Source organism: Cygnus atratus, chromosome 13 (assembly GCF_013377495.2).
Source record: "Cygnus atratus isolate AKBS03 ecotype Queensland, Australia chromosome 13, CAtr_DNAZoo_HiC_assembly, whole genome shotgun sequence".
Lineage (NCBI taxonomy): Eukaryota > Metazoa > Chordata > Aves > Anseriformes > Anatidae > Cygnus > Cygnus atratus.
The window spans coordinates 11,325,623-11,350,510 of record NC_066374.1 but is presented as its reverse complement, the minus strand read 5'-3'; the positions used below and the strand labels follow the sequence as shown (position 1 = coordinate 11,350,510).

Below are 24,888 nucleotides of genomic sequence, written 5' to 3'. Positions count from 1 at the left end.
GGGATACAAATAGAAGGCGCTCAGAAAGCCTGGCCTGCCCTCTCTGTTAGCCCTCAAAGACTCAAGACTTGGCAGACTCATCCTCTGGCAGGACGAGGCCACAGACTGAGCCTGTAGCTCCTCACTCTGGAGTGAACTCCCTAACCAGAAAGCAAACACACCACACACCCCTCCACGTCTACAGAGGGCTGAGCAGTGAAAGAGGCGAGAGAGAAGTGTTCTCTCAACCACAGCCTACAAGCAGTGCAAACCCTGGTCAAGGCTTCAAACTCATAGACAGATGTGCAGAGAACAGCAGCCACTCCACAGGGTCTCCCTGAAACTGAGAGGTGGCCCCAAAACGTCACGTGCCTCTTCTCCGAAGACTCACCATTTGGAGAGATAAAATTCATAGAATTTGACTGGGCATCGGAGTGGGTTCATCCTGTTCTCCCGCTGCTCCAGCATTGGTATCTCCTCCTCACGCTTCCGCTTTCCAGTGCCACCATCTGCAAAGGGGTAGAGAATAGGATCATGGCTGGAACATGATGGGGGGTGGGAGGGCAGGGAGAGGGACAGAGAGATGTTTTGTCAGACCCTACCTCGGCCCTTCTTCTGCTTGGCAGGGGCATAGTAGCGGATGCTCACTACCTTTGTCATGCCCCGGGCTGTGGTACACTTGCGGGACTGGCGCACTACGTTGGTGAAGGAGAGCTGCATGTGCTCCTCTGCTGTCTGCAGCCCGAAGAACTTGGTGTTGAAGAACATGAGGGTGTTGAGGAGCACAAAGGGTGAGTAAACGCCCAGCTGCTTGCACTCCCAGAGGTGCTCCTCCTCAACACGTGAGAAAACCGTGTCTGCAACACAGAGGAAGAACCAGGTCAACACCCACAGTGGCCTCGTGTTCCTTCAGGAGGGAACTAGAACAATGTGCCTGCCAGCGATGGCTGGGAGCCAGCCCCACGCATCTGGAGAACGTGGGCCTGGAGCAATCCCTTCACCCTGCACAGGCAAGCTCAGCTCGGTGCTGACGCTTCACAACACCCACTGCCCCACGAGGTTATTCCTCCAGAGCCGTTAGTGGATCTAGATGCTGGCTCTGCCCAGTCACGAGCTGTCCCATAGCACAGGCAAAACACAAGCTAGAACCGAATCAGTCCTAACAGCTCGTCTCTATAGATGGCCACAAAGCAGACTGCAGGTCAGTGCTCCACCACACTGTGTGAGGTGAAAGAAAAGCCAGTTCCTGTCTAGACACACGGGTCTGGAGCCAAAGGCCTCTGCCTCAACAGCTGACACGCAGAGAGAGAGGCTGCATCTGTGAACCAGCACTTGACAAAACACTGCAGGGAAGGGAGCCCAGATCACAGCATCATGAAAAGCTCCTGCAGAGCTTTACGGCAGTCTGCTCACAAGGTAGCAGCGCGGCAGCCATGGCCAACACTCAGCAGTGTGCAGGGTTTGCCCACGCACTGGGAAGGGAAACGCATGGGCCACTGCACCTGTTGGGTTTGGTATCCTCTTTGCCAAAGGTTTAGACATCACTGTGAAGTGAACTACTGTAAAAATTCAAACTGTTCCAGGAAACACAGCAGTCATACTCTGCTCCCAGCCAACCTTACTCTGGGCAACAGAAGTTGCTGAGGCATAACCCAGACTGGCTCTGCTGTCGGCGTGGGACAGTAAGACCCCAAAACACAGCAGGACAGCACTGCCTATGCCAAGAAAGAAAACTGAGGCTGGAGGAGCACAATCTGACTGCAGGATCCAACGCTAGAAGCATAAACAGGGTATGTGCGTGGTGATTCCAGGTAATCCGGAGACACATACTGTTTGGTAAGATTGTGGGTTGCCAGCCACTCAGGGACTTGTTGAGCTCTTGCACGAAGGTCAGGTAGTAAAGGTCTGTAAATATATTCACCATACGATTGTTCTCGAGCAGGTACTAGAAAGGACAGAACACACAGTCAGGAGAGACACGGTAGCACCTGGAGCGCAAACCCTCCCCAGAGAGCCCAGGGTGCACACACACAGCCCCTCCTTGTACAGCCAGAGCTACAGAGCAGAATCCCAAGACCACCCACTCCTGAAAATTGTGAGGGAAACCCCAGGACACGACAAAGCAGACGTGGTGCTGAAGAAGGGACAGGGTTTGGGGAGAGCTCCCAGCCTTCCCCAAGGATGTGCAGGAAGGGTGCAAAGCCATAGCCGTCACCCTACCCACTGCACTCAGGAACAAAGACTGAACCAGGTGGGTTGCTGTCCTAGGTCTCCAGAAGGCAGAACAAAGGGAATGAGCTCCCCTCACCAGATCTGCCCCCCAGGTCTGGCTGTGAAGGACTTGAGGACAAAAAGCCCTCCCTCACCTGCTGGATGCCTAGGCAGAGGTAATAGATGCTGTCTGGTTCATAGCGCTCCCCATTGGGCCGTGTTATTTCCTTGACAAACTGAGCCAGGCCGTAGTTGAGCTCAGCTGCTGTGCAGGCCAGGATGTCCTCCTTGATCCTCATGGGCTTTGCTGTGGAAACAAGCACGGCAGCCTCAGACAATAGCCTGCAGGGTCAGGAGCACCTCAACACCTGGGGCCCAGCTGCTGGGAGGTTTCTGCCACTCCGCCCCATACAGCCAGGGCACTTACGGCCGAAGCGCAGCTCCTCTCCCTTGCTGGTCTCTCCCCCTGCATACTTGGCTTGCACCCAGGACTTCCAGGCATTCACACCGTACGAGTAGTTGAGTGCTGTGCAGCTGGGCTGACTGCTCATCGAGTCCCGGGAACAGCTTTCAGAGAGCACCAGACGCTTCTGCCCCTGCAGAAAGATGCACTGTGAGATGAGACACGTACCTGGGACAGATGCGAGGTTCCCAGCCACTCCTCAGGCCTGCTGACAGCCAGCTCCTTCCCACGGTGCCTACACCCATGCCAGCAGGCATCCTCCTGCTGACAGCCAAGGCAACAAGACCCATTAGTTATGAGGATCACAGGCAGGAAAGAGGCCAGCTCTCACACGGCATGTGGCATCCAGGGCCCCTCCAAAGTGACAGACAAGTACTTGCATTTGAAGAGAGGCCCATAGGCCAGGCGGGCCCTGAAAGGAGAGGGTACCACCTCCCCTGCACACCTCACCTCTGAGTATGTCCCAGCTGGCAGCTCCCACTCCAAATCCACACGGCTTTGAGCAGGCAGCACCCACTAAGAGCTCACCTTTCGGACAGCACGAGGCAGCTCTTGCTCTGTGGACACATCATCTGGCCCCACCAGCCCACAGTCAAAGAGGAAATCCACACTGGGGTTGATGTCCAGAGGGTCTGAAAGGAAACAGAGGCAGAAGAGCTCAGCTCAGACACCTCATCCTGTCCCCAGCAGAGGTAAGAGGCAGGCAGACGTCTAAGCCAGATTACTGTTCTGGCCTGGTTCTTAGCCAGAGGTAGAGGGAACACGTAGCCCAACAATTCACACCCTCCACCCCTGCTTGGCATGAACATTTAGCCACAGCCCAACAAAGGAAACAGCTTTACCTGCCAGAGCCTCAAGCTTTCTCAGACTAACCAGAACCCAAAATTCTCCCTTCTGACAGTTTTGTTTTTTTTACACTTCAGGAACATTCCTCATCCCCTCACACCAAGCCAGCACTGGTGACAGCCTGGCACAGGCACCCCAATTCTCTGTCCTCTGCTGCTAGTATACTGCCTCAGAACTGCCGTGCGTGTCCCTGCCCCTCCTTCCCACCTCCTGCCCTCCGACAGACACACTCAGCAACTCTGCCATCTCCCAAGACGTCATGCCCTGTCCAGGTCTTTCAGGCCTTTCTGGATCCTCTGGAATCATTATCTGTAAACACGCCAGCACCTTTTCCCTGCTCTTTGTGCTGTTAAAATCAGCTTCTCGTTCCCCCCTCTCTACAGACCTATGTCTGCAGCAGGTCGGTTAGTCAAAAAAACACAGACTTGTTCAAAAGTGGTGGTCTCACCCCCGCTGTGAGCAGTCATCTGCAAGACCCTCAGTTCCTGGCCTCAAGTGGGGTCAGTCAGAGGGCATGGGGAGGTAAGTTCACACAGGTCTTAACGCTGTTGGCAAAGGTGGGCTGAGGGCAGCAGGAGGACCCTGCTGCAGCGTGAGCAGCCCCGCATGCCTCCTTCACCTAGCTCTTACTCTTAGGGAAGTCAGCCTCCAGGTCCTGGCCTGGCTCATCGAGGACGTTTGCCATCTTGACAGCCATAGCCAACACATCGTCCCGTGCTGGTCCAAACAGATCGCAGTCCTCCAGGAGACCCTCTGCACTCTGGTTACTCACCAGGTCTGCAATGCAAAAGCAGATCAGAAATACAATTTTCAAAAAAGTCTTTTGTCTGTTTTCCCTGTGACAGCTGGAAAATGAAGTCAGGCTCCCTGGGGCACAGTCCTGGGCTCAGAGCAGCCCCACAATGGCTGCACTGTCCAGCTTTCCCTGGACAACAAGAAACTGCACCTCTGTCCTCTCCCCAGCCATGGCTCTAGTCGTTGGGGCTTAATGAATGCAGTCCCCAGCTAAAAAGATCTGTGAGGTCAGGACTGCTGGTCTGGCTGGGCAGCTTTAGGTAAGAGCCTGAACAGCCTTGTGAAAAACTAACGCATGTGTGCCATGAGCCTGGCACCCCCACAAGGGTCAGTGGCTAACACTGCTCCCTGCTCCTAGTATTTCCTCAGGAGTAGTTGAGGGCTTGCTCTTCTCTTCTCCTTTTCAAAGGCTTTGGGAGAGCTGCAATCTGGACAGATGCTCTGGCTCCCAGAGCAGGCAAACCCCACGCGACAGCAGCTGTTGGGCCAGCCCAAGCCATGGCCGAACCTACCGCACAGGTCTGAGGAGGCCTTGTCCAGTTCCTCAGCCTCCGCAATCATCTCTGCCATGGCCAGGATGTCAGCCTCCAGAGGATTGGAGGGGATCTTCACCTTCAGCTCCTCAATGGTCTCCACAATCTTATCTGTGCTCTCCAGCGTGGTGGGCAGGAACATTGGCACAGGCACCTGTTGACAGCAGCACAGCAGGCAAAGATCAGACACATGCTGCACCCGCAGGGAGCTCTGGCTCGGCCGACTGCTGTGAAAGCAGAGGCAGGAGTAGAGGACAAACAGAGAAGCAGGAAGGCTGCAGCGAGGCAGGACTGAGACAGTAAGAGAACACAAGCAGGTGAAGTGTGTCGCTTACCGGGACAGGCATGGAGAAAGGCACAGGTACTTTCTGGCAGTACATATGCATAGGCACAGGCACGAAGATCGGGACTGGGATTGGCAACACAATCACCTGGGGCTTCCAGTCAGCCTCTGACAAGAGCAAAAGTATGTCAGTGAGCTTGCTCCCAGCAGCTCCTCCACCCAGCCGAGCTGTGCACTGCCATGCCCACGCAGCCATCCAGCACCACAGCCTTTCCAGCCACCAGCGCCTGTGACTTATGGGCAGAGCTGGAGCAGCAGCAAGCCAGGCAGCCCTGCAACCAGAGAGGCTTGCCTTAGCCAAAGGTGCAAGCCCTGCTCTTATGTGGTCCTGCCAAGAGGTCTAGTTGCCTTGTATATGCTAGAGATCACACACACACACGTGCCCAATGGCAGCTTCACAGTGGAACCTGTTCAGCAGACAGCCCCTCAAGCAAGCTGATGATCTCTAGAGGAAAACAAGTTGTCCCAAATATCGTAAGAGAGGTGGGATCATGCTGCAGCGCTCTCTGCAGCTTTCCTCCTGCTGCTGTTGGAAACGGGTGCCCTACCTCCAGCCTTTCCGTGCGTTCCCCACACATCCCTAACTCTCCTCAGCATAATGCTGAACACCCAGCAGCTCTGTAGAGCATTTCAAGCTGGATTCACATTCCACCTGGAGCAGGGACATGCTACCTGCCTTTCCAAAATGCCCCTTCAGTCCTGCAGTCGTGTCTTACTTTCCTACCTGTCTGACATCCTTTGGACTTCATTTCTATCTTGCAGGAAACACCCCGGTTCTGCATCAGTGGTTTACACATGGCAGCTTTGTTCTTCCGAGGGGTGGCTGGAACTGGAGGGGGCGGGGGAGGCGGCGCGGCTGGAGACATCTGTGCTGAGGAGGTCTTTGCTGACAACTAGGAAACGCAGAAAGCAGGAGGTTGGTGTCCACCAAAAGCAGCACCACCTCTCCTCAACCACAGGTACAGCCTCCTGCAGCCTGGCAGCCCGCAGCACACATACACATGCTCCCACGGCTACTTTTGGCCAAAGGGCTGCCAAGCTGATGCTGGCAGGCAGCAAAACCTGTGCGAGATCCCTGCAACAGCCAGCAGGGAGTCTGGCACCAGTCAGCAGCAGGGAACTCAGTGGGACAGGGATTATGCCCAGGCACAGGGGAGCACCATGCAAAGAGGAGCCAGCACCACAGTGGCAGTCTGCTCTGGTGTCTGTGTTTCATTGTCGAGGAACAGTTATTTATCCCCCGTGCAGGAGATGTGCTGAAGTTGCCCTCCCCAGCAGCTTGCATCAGCTCCCACTGCCCAGGCCACCACCATCTTAAAATGCACTGGTTGTAAAATGAAATCTCCGCAAGCAATGGCAGATCTGTTCTCTTTGGGGACAAACACTTTATGCTACCTTGCAAATTCCTACCTCCAGCGGGCCTTACCGTGTTAGTCTCTGCCTTCTGCGGGGAAGACGTAGGTGGTTTTGGTTCTGAAGACTGACCTGCAAGAAAAAGCAATGACTCTTAATTTAAGAGCTCCTCAGCTAACAGGTCCCACCGCTGGGACTGGAGGTGGCAACAGCCACAGGCCAGAGGGCAGTGACAGGCTCCCCAGAAACTGCTCCTGGCCACTCCAGGAACAGTCATTCCAAAAATCTCTAGCCCTAGCACCTCCGAAGACACTACAACTCCAAAATCAAGTCATTGCCATGTCATTTTGAGTTCCCTTGCAGTCCACCCCATTCCCATCACAGCAGGTCAGGAGAAATCCCAGCCCCTTGTGGAGAGAGGAATCCAGGGCTCTATTCCCAGCTCTGCCTACTGGCTTGCTGTACCGAGCCATGGCCCTTCCCTGTGACTCCATCTCCCTGCTACAAATATCTTGGCAAAGTGCTTCGAGATCCCTAGGAAGAAGGTGACAGAGGTAATAGTTTGCTATAAGGTATCCCAGAAAATACAGAGACAGCTTTGCCCAGCATTAGGGATGCAGGAGAGAGCGGATCACCAGCAGGCAAGAGGCACATGTGGCAGACACTAGCCTCAGATGGTAACCATATCATCCTGGCTCGGATGATAATTCTGTCTCGCTTTGCAGAGCACCTGCACCCATCTCGGAGGCTGATGAACTAAAAGCACCTTCATCCAAGTCTCCCGTGAACCCTGGTTACCCATGTGGCTGGGAAAAAGAATTCCTTCTGCAGCACTGACTAACTGTGGGGCCATGCACGAAGGAGACACCTGCAAGGAAAGCAGCAGGAGTCGGCACCCAAGTGGAGTGGCAGGTCCATTCGCTCCTCCTACAGATAGGCTCTCCGGGAAAAACCCAGACTCCCAAAGGATCAGCACATTGGCATTTATACTGTGCAATTTCCTGCGTCACAAGGAAATCCCAAGAACTTTGCTCTTCAGCAAATGGAGGCACAGCAAAAGCCATTTGGTGACTGCCACAGAGGGGACAGGCAAGTTCCAGCTCAAGGAAACTCCCTAGCCTCCAGCTGGACATTCAGCCACACATCTGCCATGTCTCAGTGGGTCCAAGAGCTCCCTGTGACCAGTCCAAAGTGGATGGGCAGCGGGAGACACGGATGGGGAAAGACAAGCTATGGAGAAGAGTACAAGTGGAGTCTGCTAAAGCAGAATAAAAGCAAAGGTCATTGTCTTGCAGGCCAAGGATTTAGGACAGCAAGAAACAAGAAGATCCTCACACCACAGAGCTCTACACGCTACATGTCCAGGCTCTCAAGAAAGCTGCGGCTTGTTCTTTACTCTCATGCTAACACCAGCAAGGAACTGTCAAGGTATCAACTGCACCAACCAAGACGACTGGCCCTCTCTCCTCTCCAGATGGATAGCCCTATACAGAGCCTGATCCCTTTGAATTCTTTGGGCAATGTTCTGTGGCAGGAGCTCCTAAATCACTTCTTACAGAGACTGTGTTCCCAGCAAAGGAACGGTCACTTTTATAGTCAGCAAGCAACCTCAGGATCACCAGGCTGGCAGCAGCCACTGCAGGAATTCCTGATCGCAGGAATGAATGGATTTAGGCAACCACTGGCTACAAAACAAGCAAGTAGTCAGCAGCCCTGCCCAAGTTGGACCTAAAATCCAGGTAGCCCCTCACCAGCTTACAACACCACTGCCAGATCCACAGGAGACCCTGACGAGCAGGCAGAAGCGGTTCCTCACCAGTGGTGGCAAGCTGCTCCTCCCGCAACGCCCTGCACAGCACACGGGGCAGCAAAGCTCTGTGTAAGCGCACAGCGGCTCTGGCTCCAGCATCCTTCTGCTGCAAGCTGACCAGAATGGCACAGTCCCTGGGCAAGGTTGTCTACAGGTGTCCCACAGCTGGCAGGGGACGGCTGTGCCAGAGCACAGAGAGGGCCCAGCGCCACCAGCGGCACTTGCACTGGGCCTTTACCAGGCCTGCAGATTGTGCTCAGCCGAGCGCTCACCCCTGCTGAGGGGCATTTCCTTGGCTGCCCTCAGAGTCCTCGGCCTCACAGGGTGCACACAAAGGCAGCTGTGACACAGTGAAGGGCAACACCCCGCATGCTTAACAGCAAAGTTCCTGCGGGCCTCCAGAGACACGGTGGAGGGGGATGCTGTTTCTTGCGGTCAGTGGTGTTGGAGAGGGTACTCAAGAGAGTCCTGTGGTCCAAGTCTCCAAGAGGCAAGGGCCTAATGGTGTGAAATAGATGCTTCCCTTGTCAGGCAGTGGCTTGTTTGCTGTGCCTGTGTCCCCAAAGCAGCGTTACTGGTGCCTCACAAGTAAGATGCCTTGAAAGCAGAGGACAAATCAAGCAGCACAGCTAGGGCTGTAGAATCACTCAGTGAGCTACAGGAGCTGGCAAGCTTAATGCCTCTTCCTCCACTGGGGCAGCAGGACACTCTGTGTCCCATCAAGCAGTCTCTCTCTGGACACCCCAATGCCAGCTGAAACCAACAGTTTTTCATCCAGGTCACGCCAATGTGCTGTCACTCGAGCTGTCACCTCACACGGCATTTTACAGAGCATGGCTCTTGGAGGGCAGGTCAGGACTCCCCGGGCTGGGGGAACCTGCTGCTTCCGGCAGAGCAGCTCTGCTGTGCTCTCCAAGCAGTGATGACATCCAGGGTTTCCCCATCTTGTGATTAGCTCACTGCTGTCAGGAGAGAGGCACCAGGAAGAGCCTGGGGACGGAGGATGAGGTCTCTCATGGGAAGGTCTTCCTCTTGGTTTCCCCTCCTCAGCACACCCTAGTCAGGGTTTTACACCTCACGAAATTCCAGGGGGCAGCGAAGCACTTAGCCTGCGATAGCGGTATCTGTCGAAGCTTGATGTGCTGAAGGAAGTCATACCACAAGCTGCCGGCATTTTGTTAGCTACATCAGATTACCTAGAAGATCATGGCCTACGGAAGACCGAGCAAAGTGAGACTATGCGAGTGTCCGAGGGCCATGCGATGTCTTGTCACTCTCACTACGAGCACCTTCCGTCCTGAGGGACCCCAAAGCACTTTGCAATCTTCCATAAGCAACTGGCTCAAGTTAATGATAGGAAATGGGGCAACAGGCAGTGAAAATCTCCTCTCCAGCTGGAACTCCACAGATGCAGAATGGGGTTATCCGGGACACGGGGTTGGCAACTCCCCAGAGCTGCAGCGATCTTTGGGTAAGTGGTAGGACTCCAATCTAACATCGCAAGACAGAGTGCCTCCAGCGGCTCTGCGCTCCCTCAAGATCGGTCTAGGTTCAGCTCTGGCTGAGGAGAGCCCACCTACAGCATCACCAGCACCACTTCCTGCAGCACCCTGCATTTTCCTTGAATGCTTCCCATCCAAGCACTGACCTGGCCCAATCCTGATTAGTTTATGAGATCTGAGAAGGTCACAGCTCGGAGGTGGTGTGGGGCTGCAGGTGGATTATCATGCCAAGCCACGCTGTCCCCTAACCCTGTAAATCGAGCTCTCCGCTGGCAACATGAGGATGGAGTCGCCCATTAAATCCCTGAGTATCCTCGCTAAGTGTGAGCTACAGGCAGCACGCTGGCACCGGCTCCTCCCGTCTGGGCCCTGTGTGTCATAGAACCATAGACGTTAGAGATGGAGAAGCCCCATTAGGTCCCACTCCGTCCTTTCCCCCCCAAGGGCCAGTGCAGGATTGTTCCCTAGCGTCTCATCCAGTCCCAGGCAGGAAGCTTCCACCCCTCGCTGTTCAGTCTTCCCTGTGTCTCTCAGACTGAGCTATGCAGGTCCCCTCCCTCCCTCCTACTCACTGTTCAGCAGGCTCTCGGGCCCCTTCTGCGTGTCCAGGTTGGGCTGGTTCTGTTGGTTGTAAAATCGCAGCAGACACTGCTGGTTGCAGAAGTGTTTGATTTGCCCTCGCCAGTGGATGGTTTCCAGCAGCTTCCCCTGACGCTTGCAGGCATGGCACCGAGCTGCCTAAAGCCCGCATCAGCAGGAGAGAAACAACGAGTAACTAACCACACCCCCTCCGAGTGCAACACAACTCTCCAGTGAAAGGTGCACATGGCAAGGTGCTGTGAGCTTCCCCACAGCAGTGCCCTGCCAGTGCCAGCCGGGGTCTCCAGCGGTGCGAACTTCTCACAGCAGCACTAGCCGCGGATCCAGCACTGTGAGCTTCCTCAGTGCAGTGCTCTGGCAGGATCAGCTGGGGACTCCAGCTACGTGAGCTTCCCCGTAGCAGTGTCCCGTCATTGCCAGGCAGGACTCCAGCAGTGCCAGGTTCTCCGCAGCAGTGCCAGCCAGACTCCAGCAGTGCGAGCTTCCTCAGTGCAATGCCCACTTATCTGGGTGCCGTGCCCACCACAGCACTTAGCACAAGCTGCCAGTGCCAATACTGACCTTGAAGTACCAGAGCAAGTATTTGCTTTTGCAGTCTTCACTACAGAAGTCCCAGGTGCTGCCCTCCAGCTGCTCGGTGACCGCCCGCTGGCAGGTCTGAGAACAGTAGGTGCAGGTGATGCAGCACAGGCCCAGGTTCTTGGTGAAATCCTGTTTGTAAAGAAGCACACACCCTGCGGAGAAACAATAGGAGTGAAACCTTCCCAGGATGAACTGGGGGCCTCCCTGACCCAAACGTGACCACAATCCAGGTCTGCGGAGACAACAGAGCACACGCAACACACTGTAGGGAACAATCCAGCACTGGCCCCTGGGGCTGGGATAAGATGGGACCTCATGGGGACTTGCCATCTCTCACCTCTATGCTTCTAGGAAGAGTCTGACTCCAACCTCCTGTGTGCAGGAACCCAGCAGGCAGGGCAAGGCCAGGTCAGGCCAGCCCAGACGCAAGAGCGTAGAAGTGCATGATGACAGGAGGAGCGGAGCTGCCACCTGCTGTCTCCCCAGCCCCCAGAGAGAGAAAAGCTGTGAGAAAGCCCTCCCCAAGGACACAATGAATGGTAAAGATCTTGCCCTCGGGCCTGGCTGGACAGCAAGCCATCCCCACTGACAGTCCTCCCTTTTCACTGCATGGCGAGGCTCTCGCCCCAGGGCCTGGCTAGACAGTCTCCCCTCTGCTCCACTCCATGCTCTCTTCTCCTCCCCCAGCAAGGGCTGGCATGGGGGCTCTGCCTCTCCCGTGCCTTCCCCAAGTACCTTCGCTGCAGAAGTTCTTCTCCACCCCAGAGAAGCGGATCTTCTCATGCAGCAGCTTCTCCTGCTTGCAGTGCTCACATTGAGACACTACCCCACGCAGCCGCTTGAAATCCTCGCAGCAGTCCTTGCAGCAGAACTGATACACCTTGTCCTGCCAAAGAGACCGCCACCAGGTCAGCCAGGCTGGCAGGAGGTCCCCACGCTTCCCGGGGAAGCGAGAGCAAGACTGTGGGTCTCTGCAGCCGAGGCATTCGTAGCACTGGCTCAGAAGGGGCTCTCCTTTGAGCAAGGAGAGGAAGAGCTCTGTGGTCCTCGCTGGGGTTGGCCTCAGCCTCAACGTGCTCCCCGGGGAAAATCCTCACCTGCCAGTCAAGGATCTCCGGCTTCCCACTGAAAAGATTGTGGCAGTAATGGCAGTTCAGGTGGATCCCACCTTCCGGGCTGGTGCGCTGCAGAAAACAAAGACAGCTGACGGAGGGAGAGGCACAGAGGGCAGCAAGCATCCGACCTGCACTGCCTCCAGTCATCCTGCCTGCTCCACTGATCACAGTAGTTCACCTGCCCCAATCAGACCTGTGCTGGCTGCCACTGTCAGTGACTCACAGTCAGTCCCTCAGAGGATGTCTCAAGCTCCTGGAGAGCAGACTCTTGAGTAATTTCACTTTGCTTCCATTGTACTGGGTCCAGCTCAGGTAGGCAAGCTTTCAGGCTGCAACCCCTCTGCATTTGAAAACGTTAAGAGACAGGGGCTCCACTACCTCTTCTGAGACTTTCTCTACAAGATCTCGAAGCGCATGTGCCTAGTTCCTATTTTCAGGGTAACGTAATTTCAGAATTCAAGTAGGCATTCTCGTGCCACTTTCCTCTGCTAGATTAAAGAGCCATTTAGAACTTGAGGTCCTGTCCACACAGATACATTTATTAATAAAATAATCTGGTTTTGCTGCTGATAAGATAAGGTGCTCTGCAAGTGCCTCTGTACATACAATTTTTCAAGGCTCACTGTAGTTTTGCAGCTTCTTTCAGTACTCTCCCTATTTTTCTTCAACATTAAAAATGTGGACATTGGATGAATATCCTTCCTATCTGTGCTTCGTTGTAGGTAGATCCTTTGCTCCATATAGGCCCCGAACTTTTAACTGTAGACTGAGGCACTCAAACTTAATAGCTTATCTGCTGCAATCACAGAGCCTTTTCAAAGTCCTTACTTTCCAGGACTTACAACCTCACATTACCTGAGTAAGGCTGATACAGAATCTTGCACTGAACTGCATTTAAGTACACGTTAGGAGGAACCCATCTTGTCAAACAATCCAATTGCTTTGCTTTGCCCTGACCTCAGCATGAGTTAACACTTCACCGGTTTTTGTTTCATCTGCAAAATTTTATCTTCCTTACTTCGACATTATTTCCAGATGACTAATGAAGGCGTTGATATTATTGATATCAATACCGATCCCCAAGAAGACATCATGAAACACTCCTTTCGGTGTGTTTTTTTGGCAAGTGTGTTCTGAGATCTGCCAGTAAGACGTCACCTAATCCAGGTTACGCATGGCTTTACTCACATATTACAATGCTGATTTTACATGGCAAGAATTCAAGTGTTTTATGAAGTCTACACCTATAAAGACTCTTCAGCTACCCTTATCCCTTACCCACAGTTTGTGATCTCAAAGGATTATATCAAGGATTTATCAAAAAAAAAAAAAGAAAAAGAAGAAGAAATAGAAAAAAAAAAGAAAAACAAACAAAAACCACAAAAGAAAACACTGCCACTGTCAGTAACTAACTCTCTACCTCTAGATTCTCTAAGTTTTCTCGGTCGCCCAAGGCATGTCTTGGCCTAAGTTTCCCAGGTCTTCCTGGCTGTTGCTTTGTTCTTTGATAACTGTACAAAACTAATATTCTTCCAGTTGCCTTTGAATACCATGAACATTTCACGAATGCTAAAACTCAACACCAGAAGACTGAAAAGTATCAGTCAAGCCTTTGAGGACTATTAAGACATGAGGTCTCCAAGCCTGCTGGCTGTAAATTTTTAGACAACACGACCTAGGTGACTTATGTTCCTTGGTGATACCTGGCTCAGAGTGCAGCTCCGCCTCTTTCCATGCTAGCAGGTGCTGATGGTGCTTTGCTAGCTTATTTGTGCTTTTGCTTGTACCCTTGTAAGGCCACTATGTCCCAAACCACTCATGCAGCGCGGCTCTGTGCTGCACTCCCACTGGGCGTAAGCTGCTAGACAGGACATAATTACAGCCAGTCTTATCTCAGCTGAAGAGAGGGGAGGTAGGGCCAAGAATAAGAAATCGACAACTACAGTCACTGGAACTCCTGTGCTCCAGCAGAGACTTTCTTATGGACCCTCCCTGAGGAGCCTGAAGAAGCTGCAGCCTCTGCTAAGTGTGAAAAGAGGCAGGAGCTCTCGGGCCCAGCCCAGCATGAAGGATTTTTCAGTACCTGGAATTTGGTCCAGCAGCTGGGGCTGCAGAACTGGTAGACAACCCGGTCTGTCTTGTTGTAATAGCAGGGTTCAGATAAACTCTTTCTGCAGAAGCTGCAGGGTCTAGGGGGACCTGATGAAACAGACAGGAATTGGTGAGGCCAGCAGCAAAGGACGTGGGACTGGATTCTGAGGATGGCATGCAAGCTACTCACTCATCCTCAGTCTGTAAAGCTATTACCAGAAGGGAAGGGACAAGAACACCAGGAAACTAAGAGCACCAGCTTCTGCTAGGACAGAAATATTAAACATGGATGGAAAGCAGACTGGTTCAAGGAAGTGATCCTGGCTCTACAGAAATTTGGACAAAACAGACTGCAATACTTGTACCAGTCAACAGAGACCATATGCAGTCCTGGACACCCTGGTACTCTGTGCAATGGAAAAGGCAATTCCAGCACAACACAGTACTACAACTGCTTCCTGCGTTCTCAAGAACAGCGATGGACACTATTCCCTCAGCGTTACAACAGGCTACGTACTGCAGGGTCACTCCCTCTCCACGTCTCCTTCCACTTGTCTCCCTGGACTCCTCCCCAGACACCTTCCCAGGTGAGCAACATGCCTTCTTTCCAGTCTCATCCACAAGCAATAAATAGCACAAAGGAAGGAGTTAAGAGTGGAGAGGTGACTGAATCCCTGTGAGCGCCCTTACCAACCAAGCCTGACTGCTTCACTTTGTGGGAGGTAGTGCAGCAAATGGAGCAGAACAGTCCCATCTTGCCACTGCGATCCACGTTGGGCAGCATGTCGAAGTTTTTGCACAGCGTCTTGCACCACATGCATGGGTAGACTCGGGTGTTCTTCTGCAAACACAGAGCAGAACAGAGCTGCCAGGGAGCCCATCACAGCCGGCGAGGTCCCATCCTCATACTCCACCCCACTACAGCATCCACCACAGGGCAGCTCTCCTGCAGGGAACACTTGATGTGAGAGCCAGGCTCACAGTCTGCAGGTTCAGGTGGTAGAAAAAAGCCACCTTTGGCACCTCTGCTTCTCATTTCAGGGGTACCCTGGCAGGAACACAGAAGTTGGCAGCCCTATCAGGACAGTTAAGTGAAGCCTGCTCAGACCACAGAGGAACAGATACAGCCAAGCTTTGGGGAAGCATCCAAAAGAAGCCACCTCATGCTAACCGCATTTCCCAGTGTAACAGCACAGTCCAGCTGGATCTGAGTGTTTGACCTGTGGTCCAAGATGGGCCCCAAGCAGTGTAACTAACTTCTATTTGCCTGCTTCAGAGTTTCTCCACAGCAGTCTCTTAAAGATGTTTTGTCAGCAATAAAAGGCCAAGGGGGTTCAAGCTGCCTGCTCTTGCATAAAGCGTCCTGTGCCAAACTGAACAAGGGAGATGTGTACCCACCGAGGAGCCCCCTCTCCCCTCTCCCCCGGCAGCTGACTCCACACACCTTCTTGTAACTGTTGAGACAGGCAGAGTTGCAGAAGCGCTTTTGCTGGCCTTCGTGGAAGAGGTACTCCAGGGGCAAGCCCTTGTTGTAGATATAAAGTCCACAGTTATCACAACAGTTGGTTTTCAGCCCCTTGGTGGCTCGGAACTTGGTGAAGCAGGCATCGCTGCAAATGCGGTGAACCACGTTCCCATTGCTGACCTCGTGCTGGATCTGCAGAGACATCGTTGCTGTCACTCCCTCAGAACACCATGAGGCTCCCTCCCACACGTGTACGCCACTACCACAGCCCTTGGGAGAATGGGCTGTTACATTAAAACCCAGGCGAGTTCCCTACTGGAAGCTGCTGTCAACTCAAGCTGGCTTCTCACCAAGAGCCAGCAAAGAAACTGGGAGGGTGGAGGGGCAGAAAGTAACACTCTGCAGGGTGGGGAGAAGCAGAAGCCGTATTTCTTGGAATAAGGGCTAGTTCACAGCAACAAGGCAGGACCTGGGAGTGAGCCCGAGGCAGCTCAGGGACTGAGGCCTCACACATCAGGAGAACCCAGCAAATGCCCAGCCATGGTCCGAGGCAGGGCCAAGGTCTGCAGGTGACAAGCGCCTGATCCAGGACAAGCGAAAGAGAAGGCATTTGCTTACCTCACCAGGTTTATGGCAGACACTGCAACGGATGGTGTCTGAGGGGTCAGCAGACTGAGGTGCTGGTCTCTGCTGCTGGGCCTCATAGAGGGAGAGGCAGACGGAGGTGCAGAACTCATGGAAAGAGCCTCCTGAACCAATCTGGGCAACCACAGAGTCCTTGGTGTTCCAGATCTCCCTGGGGATCAAAAGAAATATGTTAGTGCAGGGACACACCAGTCCTGCCACAAAAGGGCGGGGTGGCATGCTGTGGTGCAGGGACTTTGTGATCCCAAGGAGGTGGCAAGAACTGGCCCACAGCAGCCTCTGCTCCAGCCCAGAGCGGCGGTGCCTGAAGATGAAGCATGCAGGAGGTTGTTTTGAGGGGAGGCAGGGATATGGGCCACTAAGCCTGGCAGGGAGAAACAATAAATAATGTGAAGGGGGTGGAGGGAGGATGGGATACACAGTGCGTGAAAGAAGACATGGGGCAACACCTGGCAGTGGACAAGAGTGATGTGGGTGACAAAGGAAGCATGAGGGTCACAGGGATGGGTACTGGCAGGGAGGGCTGTGGGGCAAGTGAGTGGGGTCACAAGCACAGGATCGCTGAGAAAAGGGGAACGATCACTCACTTTTTACAGAAGGTGCATATCTTCTTGCCAGGTGGTCTTTTTGAGAAGGTGGTGAGACAGGAGCTGGAGCAGAAGAGCTGAGGGAGCCCTTTACGCTGGTAGGCAGTTTGGCCCTTCTGCAGAGGGGTCCGGCAGTTGGCACACGTCATCTTGGTGACAGTAGAGCGGGCAGCTCGCTGAGCCATCTGCGTGCGTAAGGACATGCGCGTCGAGCGTCGGGTACGAAAAGGAACAAAATCCTCGTCATTGGGATCGTCCACCATTGCATCAGAATCTTCATCAGAGACTGGAACTGCAAAGCAGCAGACAGAAGATGCACAGAAATTCCCCGTTAGGAACTGGGACAGAAAGTTCTTCCATGAGAAGCATGCTGGGGCTTTCTGGGGTCATCTTGCTGCAGTCCCTCTACATGCATTCTACCTTCCTGGTTAGAATGATAAAGGGACCCTGAAAAGGTATTCTGTTGGAATCCCAGATGAGGCAGAAGGTCTTTAAGCAAACTGGGCTTAAGTACAATTCCTCTGGAGGAAAAGTCATGATTCTCCAAGGTAGAGCAGATGCCCCAAGCGTGAACAGTTACAGCAGCAAGCCCTCCAAGAACCAGTAAACCTTAAAAGGAACAAGCTGGATCACCAGACACTTCTCCAGTACAGGCAGACAAGGAAGGACCAACAGGAAAATGCTAGGGAATGTCAGTGCAACATTCAGCATCTCAAAGAACAGAGATTTCAAGTACTTTCACAGGGAAGTCCCCCAAACACAACCTTCCTTCAGACAGCCTCATGGCATAGAGGCAAAGGAAGAAAGGTCCTGGCTAAGGAGATGGAAGATGGATTTCCTGGGAACACCCCCAGAGCCTCATCCTATTATTACTTGCTGCTTGTCCACAAACCACTGTAAAAATCCTACAACCCTCTCCTCAACTTAAAGGTGCTGAGAAATCAAGGCAAGAACCCTGAAATGAAAACTCATGGGCGAAGGGACCTGTCCTGTGTAACAGGAAAGTCTGTATGAAAGCTCCAGAGTCCCTACCCCCATCCTATTCACAACACAAACTGCCTGCCTGTGCTGGGCCTAGGCCTCATGCTCTGGCTGAAGGCAGGCACCAGCCAGCCCCAATTACTCACTGCTCTCAGAGGAGTTCACAGTTTCAGGCCTGGCAGTTTCTGATCTTCTGGCTCGTTCACTTCTTTTCTGTTCCTAGAAGACATTCAGAAAATACTTAGACTAACCATCTGCTAGGACAACCATGGATAAATATCTCAGATCACAGCGCAGTTTCAACTTCTGGGTTTTGAATTCCCAATGACTAGGCTGAGAAAGGAAAAAACTCCATGGATACCTGACCAGAGATGGCAAGAGGGGAGGGAGAGGGGGAAGCAGGCCTATGGTAATGACATTCCATCTGGGGGTGGCAGGGAGAGAGATGCTGAAGCCACATGTACAGCACAGTGGCAGCACACGCAGGGACCACTCCATCACTGGAGACATGCAAACTCCTTCTCAGAGGGGTGACCAGACAGCCAGCGTCTCTCAGTGAGTTTGGCAACAGCCAGACACCTTCAGTTCTCCGGCAGCATACGTACTTGACTGCATTCTCCTCACCTTCTCAGCTGGCGTCTCGGTTCCCTTCCTAGACAGGCCTTCTCCTGCAACAGAAGCACAGAAGAAACTTGAATCTCACATCTTGCTTTTCTCCAACAGAAGAGAGACCTCCCTGCACGTGGGGAGGCAGGCTGGGCAGCCGCCTCCAGCTGCGTCTGGCTGTGCAGACTGAGCATCTCCTGAGGATGGCCAGCCCAGGCAGTGGGACTTTGCCTATGGGAAAATCTTCTCCTGGTAACCCTCACCTCCAGGAAGGACTCCAGTGATGAGGAGTGTAACTTAAGATGATGTACAGCAGCAGCTGTATCAGGGGAGCTCCTAGCTGACACAAACATTAAAAACCAAAGTTAAAGCTACGAAAACCAGAGTAAGAGCTTGTGTGCGCCAAAGGAAAAGCTTCCAGAACATTATTCCTAATAGGCGAGACACTTTTTCCACACCTAGCCCATCAGCAGCATCAACGATTTCCATGGCAGGGGAAGATGGGGAAAGCTGGAGTTGAGAACAGCCTCCAACTTCAGACTGCAGCCTTCTGAGCTACAGGAAGCCAAGTTCTGCAGAGCCAACAACCTACCTGCTGGTGGCACAGCCTCCTGTGCCTTTGGTACACTACTGTCTTTAAGGGAGTTGTTCCCGTTATCATCTCCTTCCTCCGCCTGGTTTTCCTCCGTGGGCTCATGGGGCAGAGCTGCTGTACTATTGTCCGGGCTCAGCTCCACCTCTGCTTCCCCTGCAAGCCCTTCCCTCTGCACAGGGGAGCTTTTCCTCGGTGCCTTCAACCTCGTCTTTTTTGACTGTTTAAGACTGAGTTGTGCAGGGGCCGCTGGCGGATTTGAGGATTGTGCTGTGGTTTCTTCTGTGGCTGGGGCACTGCTGAGGTCTCCAGAGTCAGGAACGGGCTGTGGGGGCAATTCAGGGGCATTGTCATCAGATGGCGCAGGAATAGCAGCAGCACCATCTTCCTTTAGGTCCCCAGAATCATTTTTTGGTGCATCTTCCCCTTCTTTCCAAGTTTCCGGAACAAGGGCTTCTCTAGAGAGGGCAGAGGAGTCCCCCGGCCCATCCTCCGCATCCTGGGAAGGCTGTGCCTTATACAGCCCGTCCAGACCCTCTGATTTATCTAGCTCCATCAAGCCAGCAGTTTTATCCAGGTCATCTAAGACACCGGGTTTCTCCAGCATGTCCAAGACACTAGGTTTATCTAGATTGAGGTCACTTGATTTGTTTAGTTCAGACAGGCTGTCTCCCTTCACTAGAAGGTCCAAGTCCCCGTCTGCGGTCATCTGCTTGGATTGATCCCAGTCAGGGGGCTGAAGAACTGAAGCCTCCTGGGTAGAAGCTGTTTGGGAGCCCAGGAGATCTTCTCCAAACTCCATGTCAGCAGGAAGATCGCCAATAAGTGGTTTGTCAGGCAGAGACAGGGGGTCCAAAGATCCCGAAAACTCACTGGAATCCATTTAGAAGATGACAACTGGAAACGAGAGAGAGACTTGCAAGTTAATGGAAAATAGACTAATGGTGCATGAATTGCCCACTCCTCTGAACATTGCTGGAGTAACTGGAGGCCCGGTAAGATTGCTAGCAATACCCAGCATCCCAGCAAGTCAATCACATCTGCCTGTGGGGTTACAAAGCTCCGAAGTCGAACAGCAGCAGCGAGATGCAGCCATTCGGCAAAGTAAACCTTTCAGAATTCTCTATAGCATCCACACCCCGCACCGCAGCGTGGCAAACAGACTTGCTTATGCTAAAGGACACAGTGGGATACCAGAAAGGATTTGAGCACCAGTTCAGGAGGCTTCACGCAGCTGTTCTGCAGTGTGTAATAAGCCCTGCTCTGCCTTCCTCTACATCTCACCAGACCTGAATAATCCGGCCTGTCCTTTCTCCTGGTCTGTTAGCACACAGCTAACCCATCTTTTATTTTTAAAATATATTTTCTCTTAAACACAGAGGCAGGAAGAATTTCTTTACGGCTCTATAGTCTGGGCCTTGAACAAGATGCCACATGACAAAACGCAGGAGTTTTGTCAGGGGACAGATACAAACCACGTTACCCCTTAACGACAGCCTGGGGCCATAACTATGGGGGCCAACACTCAGAGAACCACTGGAAAAAAATGAAGTTAATGCTGGGGGGGGATCCTGAAGAGTGGCGTGAAGAAGGGTAGGAAAGGAAGAACAAGTAGCAAAGCAGACAAGCACACAACGCGCAGTTGGGAAGAAAGACCAGTGTGGCTTGGCAAGGCACAGAGCCTCGCGCAGGGAGGTGTGCTGCCATTTACCGCCACCAGATGGACAAAGCTGCAGCCCAGCTCCTCCAGTCAACATCACCACAAGGCAGGAAGGGCAAGACCATGAGGTGAGGCAAGAAGGCGTTTATATTCCTTTGGCTAACAACGAACCACATCCCTGCAAAGGGACAGAAGGTGAAAAGCCTGAAGAGGGAAAGGGAGCTGGAGCCTGCCTGCGGTGATGCACGGTAAGGCTTGATGTAGCATCACATCCCCAAAACAGGCTGTACCTAGACACTACAGGGAAGGAAGGTGCTGTAATCAAAAGATGTGGCACCAACCTATTCCCCTATTAGAATCATCCTAATCCTAAATTTGGCAATGTTCTGAACCCCGAACGTTCAGTATTCCTGCCTATTTGGGCTCACCGTGAGCATAATACACCTATAGCTATGAAGGAGGAGGCCTGAGGTAATTTCACTGTGATAGCTGATCAGTTCTTCTGTTATATCCTTCCCCCTGAAAGGACAACCGAGTCTTACTAATGGTTTACTCAGAACTAAACAAGAAATATTTGGACAGAAACGTACCCAACTTCTGAACCTCATTTAAGCAGGAGTTGAAGAAATGATACCTTACAGCTGGAGTTCAAAGTCATTATCTCCTTATTTTATCTAAAAACACAGCAGCATTTTCTGTTCCAGTGACAGATAAGCACTGTTCCCCCAGTCACAAACAAAAACTACAGAAGTTGTCTTCTTCAGAGTCTCAGCAAGTTTCACCAATAAAGACTGATTATTCCATTAATTTTCTTTAGTTACAAAGAGAAAAAGTTTCCAGAATGAGCTATTTCTAGAGCAATGCAAAGTCTAAAGTGCGTTTTAGGGTGGGTGACAGGGAGAAGAACAGAGTGAAACACAAGTAAAGACATTTGAAAGAAAGGTCATAAGAAGCTGAAGCAGGTGAGAATCCTCTCAAGACAAACATGTTTCCTGCTGCTCTGAATACAAACAACGCCTCCTTCTCAAAGATGTCTGTCTGGAAATCTGGGTGCGGGACAACAGACCTTAGAACAATAAGCAGCAGCAAGGTTGAGCCACTCAGATGAGTAAGGCAAGCTCATTTATACGCTTTTGTGCAAGTCTGCAACGAACCAGAGAGGTGATACTCCTAAAGTATTTGCTACCTGCAGCTGGCCTAGTCTTTGCCTAGTAGTGAGACCCTGGGAACAATTCTGGAGCGTAAGAAATCCATTTTGGCATTCCTTCCTAAAGGATAATGCAAGCAACAATCTATGAAAATCTATGAACTCGCCATGCTACTTGCGTACTCTACCAAAAAAATGAAGGCACCTGGTTTCAATAGAGCATACCTTAACGCTGGCTTTCAGGCTTTGTGCACTAGGGCGTTATGATGCAAGACAAGACTCTGACAAACTTAGTGGTGACGACACTGACCAGCACAACGGTCTTAAAGGGAACAACCATTCTGCAGGTTAAGTCAACTCCAAAATACTGGTATGTGGTGGGAAAGCTATGCGGACAAGAAAGACCTAAGAGTCCACAACAGGACCACTCACTTGCAAGTTCTGGTTGGAAGCACAGTGCTCGCCCTGTGTGCCCAAGCTCCTGTCCTCTTTCATCAGCTCTGTCCGAATCCCCCAGCAGAACAGCTCACATTCTGGTGAACAGCCCGAAACATCTTCGCAGGGTGTGCAAAGCTAAGGACTGCCGCAGTCAGTCAAGCAAAATGTCCATCTATTCGAGCATCCCATTTCTATTCACACCAAGAGTGGGTACCTGGGGAGAGAGTATGAGAAACGTAACTAACTGGACAATTCCTCTTCAGGGCATCCTCCGATCAAGTGGCAATCGGCTGCTGAAGAACTGCTTGGCTCGAGCTGCAATGCTAAGAGGCTGTACTGGACAAATCCTCAATGAATTTGACTAATCCCCCTTTGGACCAATTTATACTTTGGGCCTCCAAAAGTTCCCATTGTAACATCTTCTGCAGCCTAACATTTTGTTTTAAAAAATATTTTTTCTGCTGCAGCAGAGCTCCGTGACAAGTAGATGCAGAAACAGATGGGTGCTGACTTCTGATGTACTTATAAAAATCTGGAAAAGCTGATAGAGTTAGTGTTGAGATGGACCCCAGGAAGTGATGATGCCGCAAGCAGTTTGGGTGGGAAAGCAAGGAATGCTTCTGCCCATCACTGAAATTCTGTTTCCCTGACAGCAAAGTCTTTACAGCGACTTTCAACTGCCGGCTGATCAGGATTGAGAAGGCAGCCCGTAGAACAGGAGAGAAGGATGCTTTACAGCTCCGTGGGTTGCTCTGAAGCTGAACTCAACCCGAGAAAATTAGAGCTGCCCAGCTGCAGGCAGCAAGGTAAGAAACACTGCTTCTTTCGCTTGCCCCAGGCTTTCAGATTCATCTGGACTTTCTGCTGAGCTTCACAGTGAGTTATGCTGCCAGCTGAATGTGAGCTTTACCTCCTGGTAAGGTCTCTCACTACCTCTGACGGATGAATAATAGCTTATTGTTTCTGGCAGATGCTGAACTGATCCACCACATTTCATCTCCTTTTTATTCCAGGACTATCTAATGCACAGATCACTCACTGGGCTCCCGTCATCGGTCTGCCTGAAATCTCCCTCTTTTCCAGCCACATACCTGGCAAGGAGGGGAGTACACTGGAAGATGACTCCATAAAAAAAACAGGAGACAGCATGCAGAAATCCTGCACGTTTACACAGACTGCCCTATCGGACGTTTGGAAACCCCTCACCTGGGACTCAGCACCATCCTCTCCAGAATATTCAGCAAGGGATATCCCTGGGAAGATCAGGTTCAGAGCAAAGCCCCCTGCACGACAGCCCGAAGCACAGCGCTTCTCAGGTACGAGAGTTTCCGGAGAGGCGACAGGACTGCTGAGGGTCCTCCACGAGCACGCAGGGCGCAGCTCTGACCGTCACATCCACCTCTGTCGGGACACTCAAGTCTCCAAGCGACTAGCTGGGGCTTTATGTACCTTGCTAAAGGCACCACTGGTGCTGTACCTGCACACATCTTCCACATCTGAGTGTCCTTACTCAGCTGACTATTAGCAGGGGAATACATGGCCTACCTGCAAAAACGAGGAGCTACCATCAAAGATTTAATTAAAATCAGACAGCGAGAAAAAAAATACTGCCGATGCTCCCGCACCATGAGGTGAATGCCTCGGAGGTCTCCGGTGCCCACAGAAGAGCACAGCTACCGGCGACTGCCTTCCCCCAGCAAGCCGACAGCGCCTGCTTGGGTGCCTCTCCCAGGCTTGTCACTGGATACGGATTCAGGTTTTAAAGATTTTGAAGGCTGAAGTATTTACTTTTTTCGCTAGAGATCATTTGGTATACAGAAAGCATTAAATAATAACTACTATCATTAAGACACTTAAATGAACATTCCAGCTAGCTCTTACCTACGAGTTCTGTAAGACCTGAGCAGAGAGCTCTGAAGGAAATTCTCATTTTGGCACCAAATTTTAGAATAAATTGTAACACCCAAACTAGTATTTCCTGACAAAAACTACGGCGGTCAATACATGGCTCCATCAATAAAAAATTAAGGAAATAATATAACGTCCTACCAGCATGGTTTTAGGCAACAGATCTTCATTAAGTATAGAGCCTCAAATGACAAATACGGTAAAGGCTAACTTCATTGTTGCAATCTATCTGAGTTTACCTGGGCAGCTTATGGCTTTCCAGATTTAAGCACTGCAAACATTTATTACAGATTGCCTAACTCATTTTAAAGCAAATTAATTTATGAAGAATCACCGGGGAACCAAGCATACTACCGCGGACCAGGTTTCAGCCCAGTCAAAATTCTCTGGAAAGGAGCAGAAACAATTTCATTATTCACTGGCGGTTTTGGAGGGGCAGCCCTGTGCTCCCACCTGGCAGCCCAAAACGCATTCAGAGAGCACAGTGCCTCCGGCGCCATGCAGTCCGTCACTGCTGCCACACAGCACCGCGATGGACCATGGCAATCGCCTTCTTGGTAGTGTGCCTACACATGCAGACACATACTGGAAGAGCTGAGGTGCTTAGAAAACAAAACCAAAACACATCTGACCCAG

At 52.0% G+C, this 24,888-nt stretch overlaps 1 protein-coding gene across 3 annotated transcripts in view; it reads right to left on the bottom strand.

Moving 5' to 3' along the window:
- The window catches only part of ZMYM3 (zinc finger MYM-type containing 3), a 28,858-nt gene that overhangs the window by 1,367 nt on the left and 2,603 nt on the right, over positions 1-24,888 (bottom strand). The window contains exons 2-25 of one of the 3 annotated variants that reach the window (XM_035541424.2): positions 22,339-22,558; positions 19,100-19,996; positions 18,526-18,569; positions 18,048-18,120; positions 16,921-17,212; positions 16,307-16,484; positions 15,668-15,880; positions 14,914-15,064; positions 14,216-14,331; positions 12,115-12,201; positions 11,753-11,903; positions 10,997-11,169; positions 10,408-10,573; positions 6,597-6,655; positions 5,895-6,063; positions 5,163-5,278; positions 4,807-4,981; positions 4,130-4,276; positions 3,182-3,285; positions 2,618-2,786; positions 2,346-2,497; positions 1,810-1,924; positions 582-836; positions 371-488 (exon numbers count right to left, since the gene is read on the bottom strand). In XM_035541424.2, coding sequence (XP_035397317.1) covers positions 371-488; positions 582-836; positions 1,810-1,924; positions 2,346-2,497; positions 2,618-2,786; positions 3,182-3,285; positions 4,130-4,276; positions 4,807-4,981; positions 5,163-5,278; positions 5,895-6,063; positions 6,597-6,655; positions 10,408-10,573; positions 10,997-11,169; positions 11,753-11,903; positions 12,115-12,201; positions 14,216-14,331; positions 14,914-15,064; positions 15,668-15,880; positions 16,307-16,484; positions 16,921-17,212; positions 18,048-18,120; positions 18,526-18,569; positions 19,100-19,982 — 4,106 coding nt within the window. In that variant the 5' untranslated portion in view covers positions 19,983-19,996; positions 22,339-22,558. Of the gene's footprint in view, positions 1-370; positions 489-581; positions 837-1,809; positions 1,925-2,345; positions 2,498-2,617; positions 2,787-3,181; positions 3,286-4,129; positions 4,277-4,806; positions 4,982-5,162; positions 5,279-5,894; positions 6,064-6,596; positions 6,656-10,407; positions 10,574-10,996; positions 11,170-11,752; positions 11,904-12,114; positions 12,202-14,215; positions 14,332-14,913; positions 15,065-15,667; positions 15,881-16,306; positions 16,485-16,920; positions 17,213-18,047; positions 18,121-18,525; positions 18,570-19,099; positions 19,997-22,338; positions 22,559-24,888 lie in introns of those variants that run through there. The other 2 variants (XM_050713353.1, XM_050713354.1) reach the window with 2 other exon arrangements.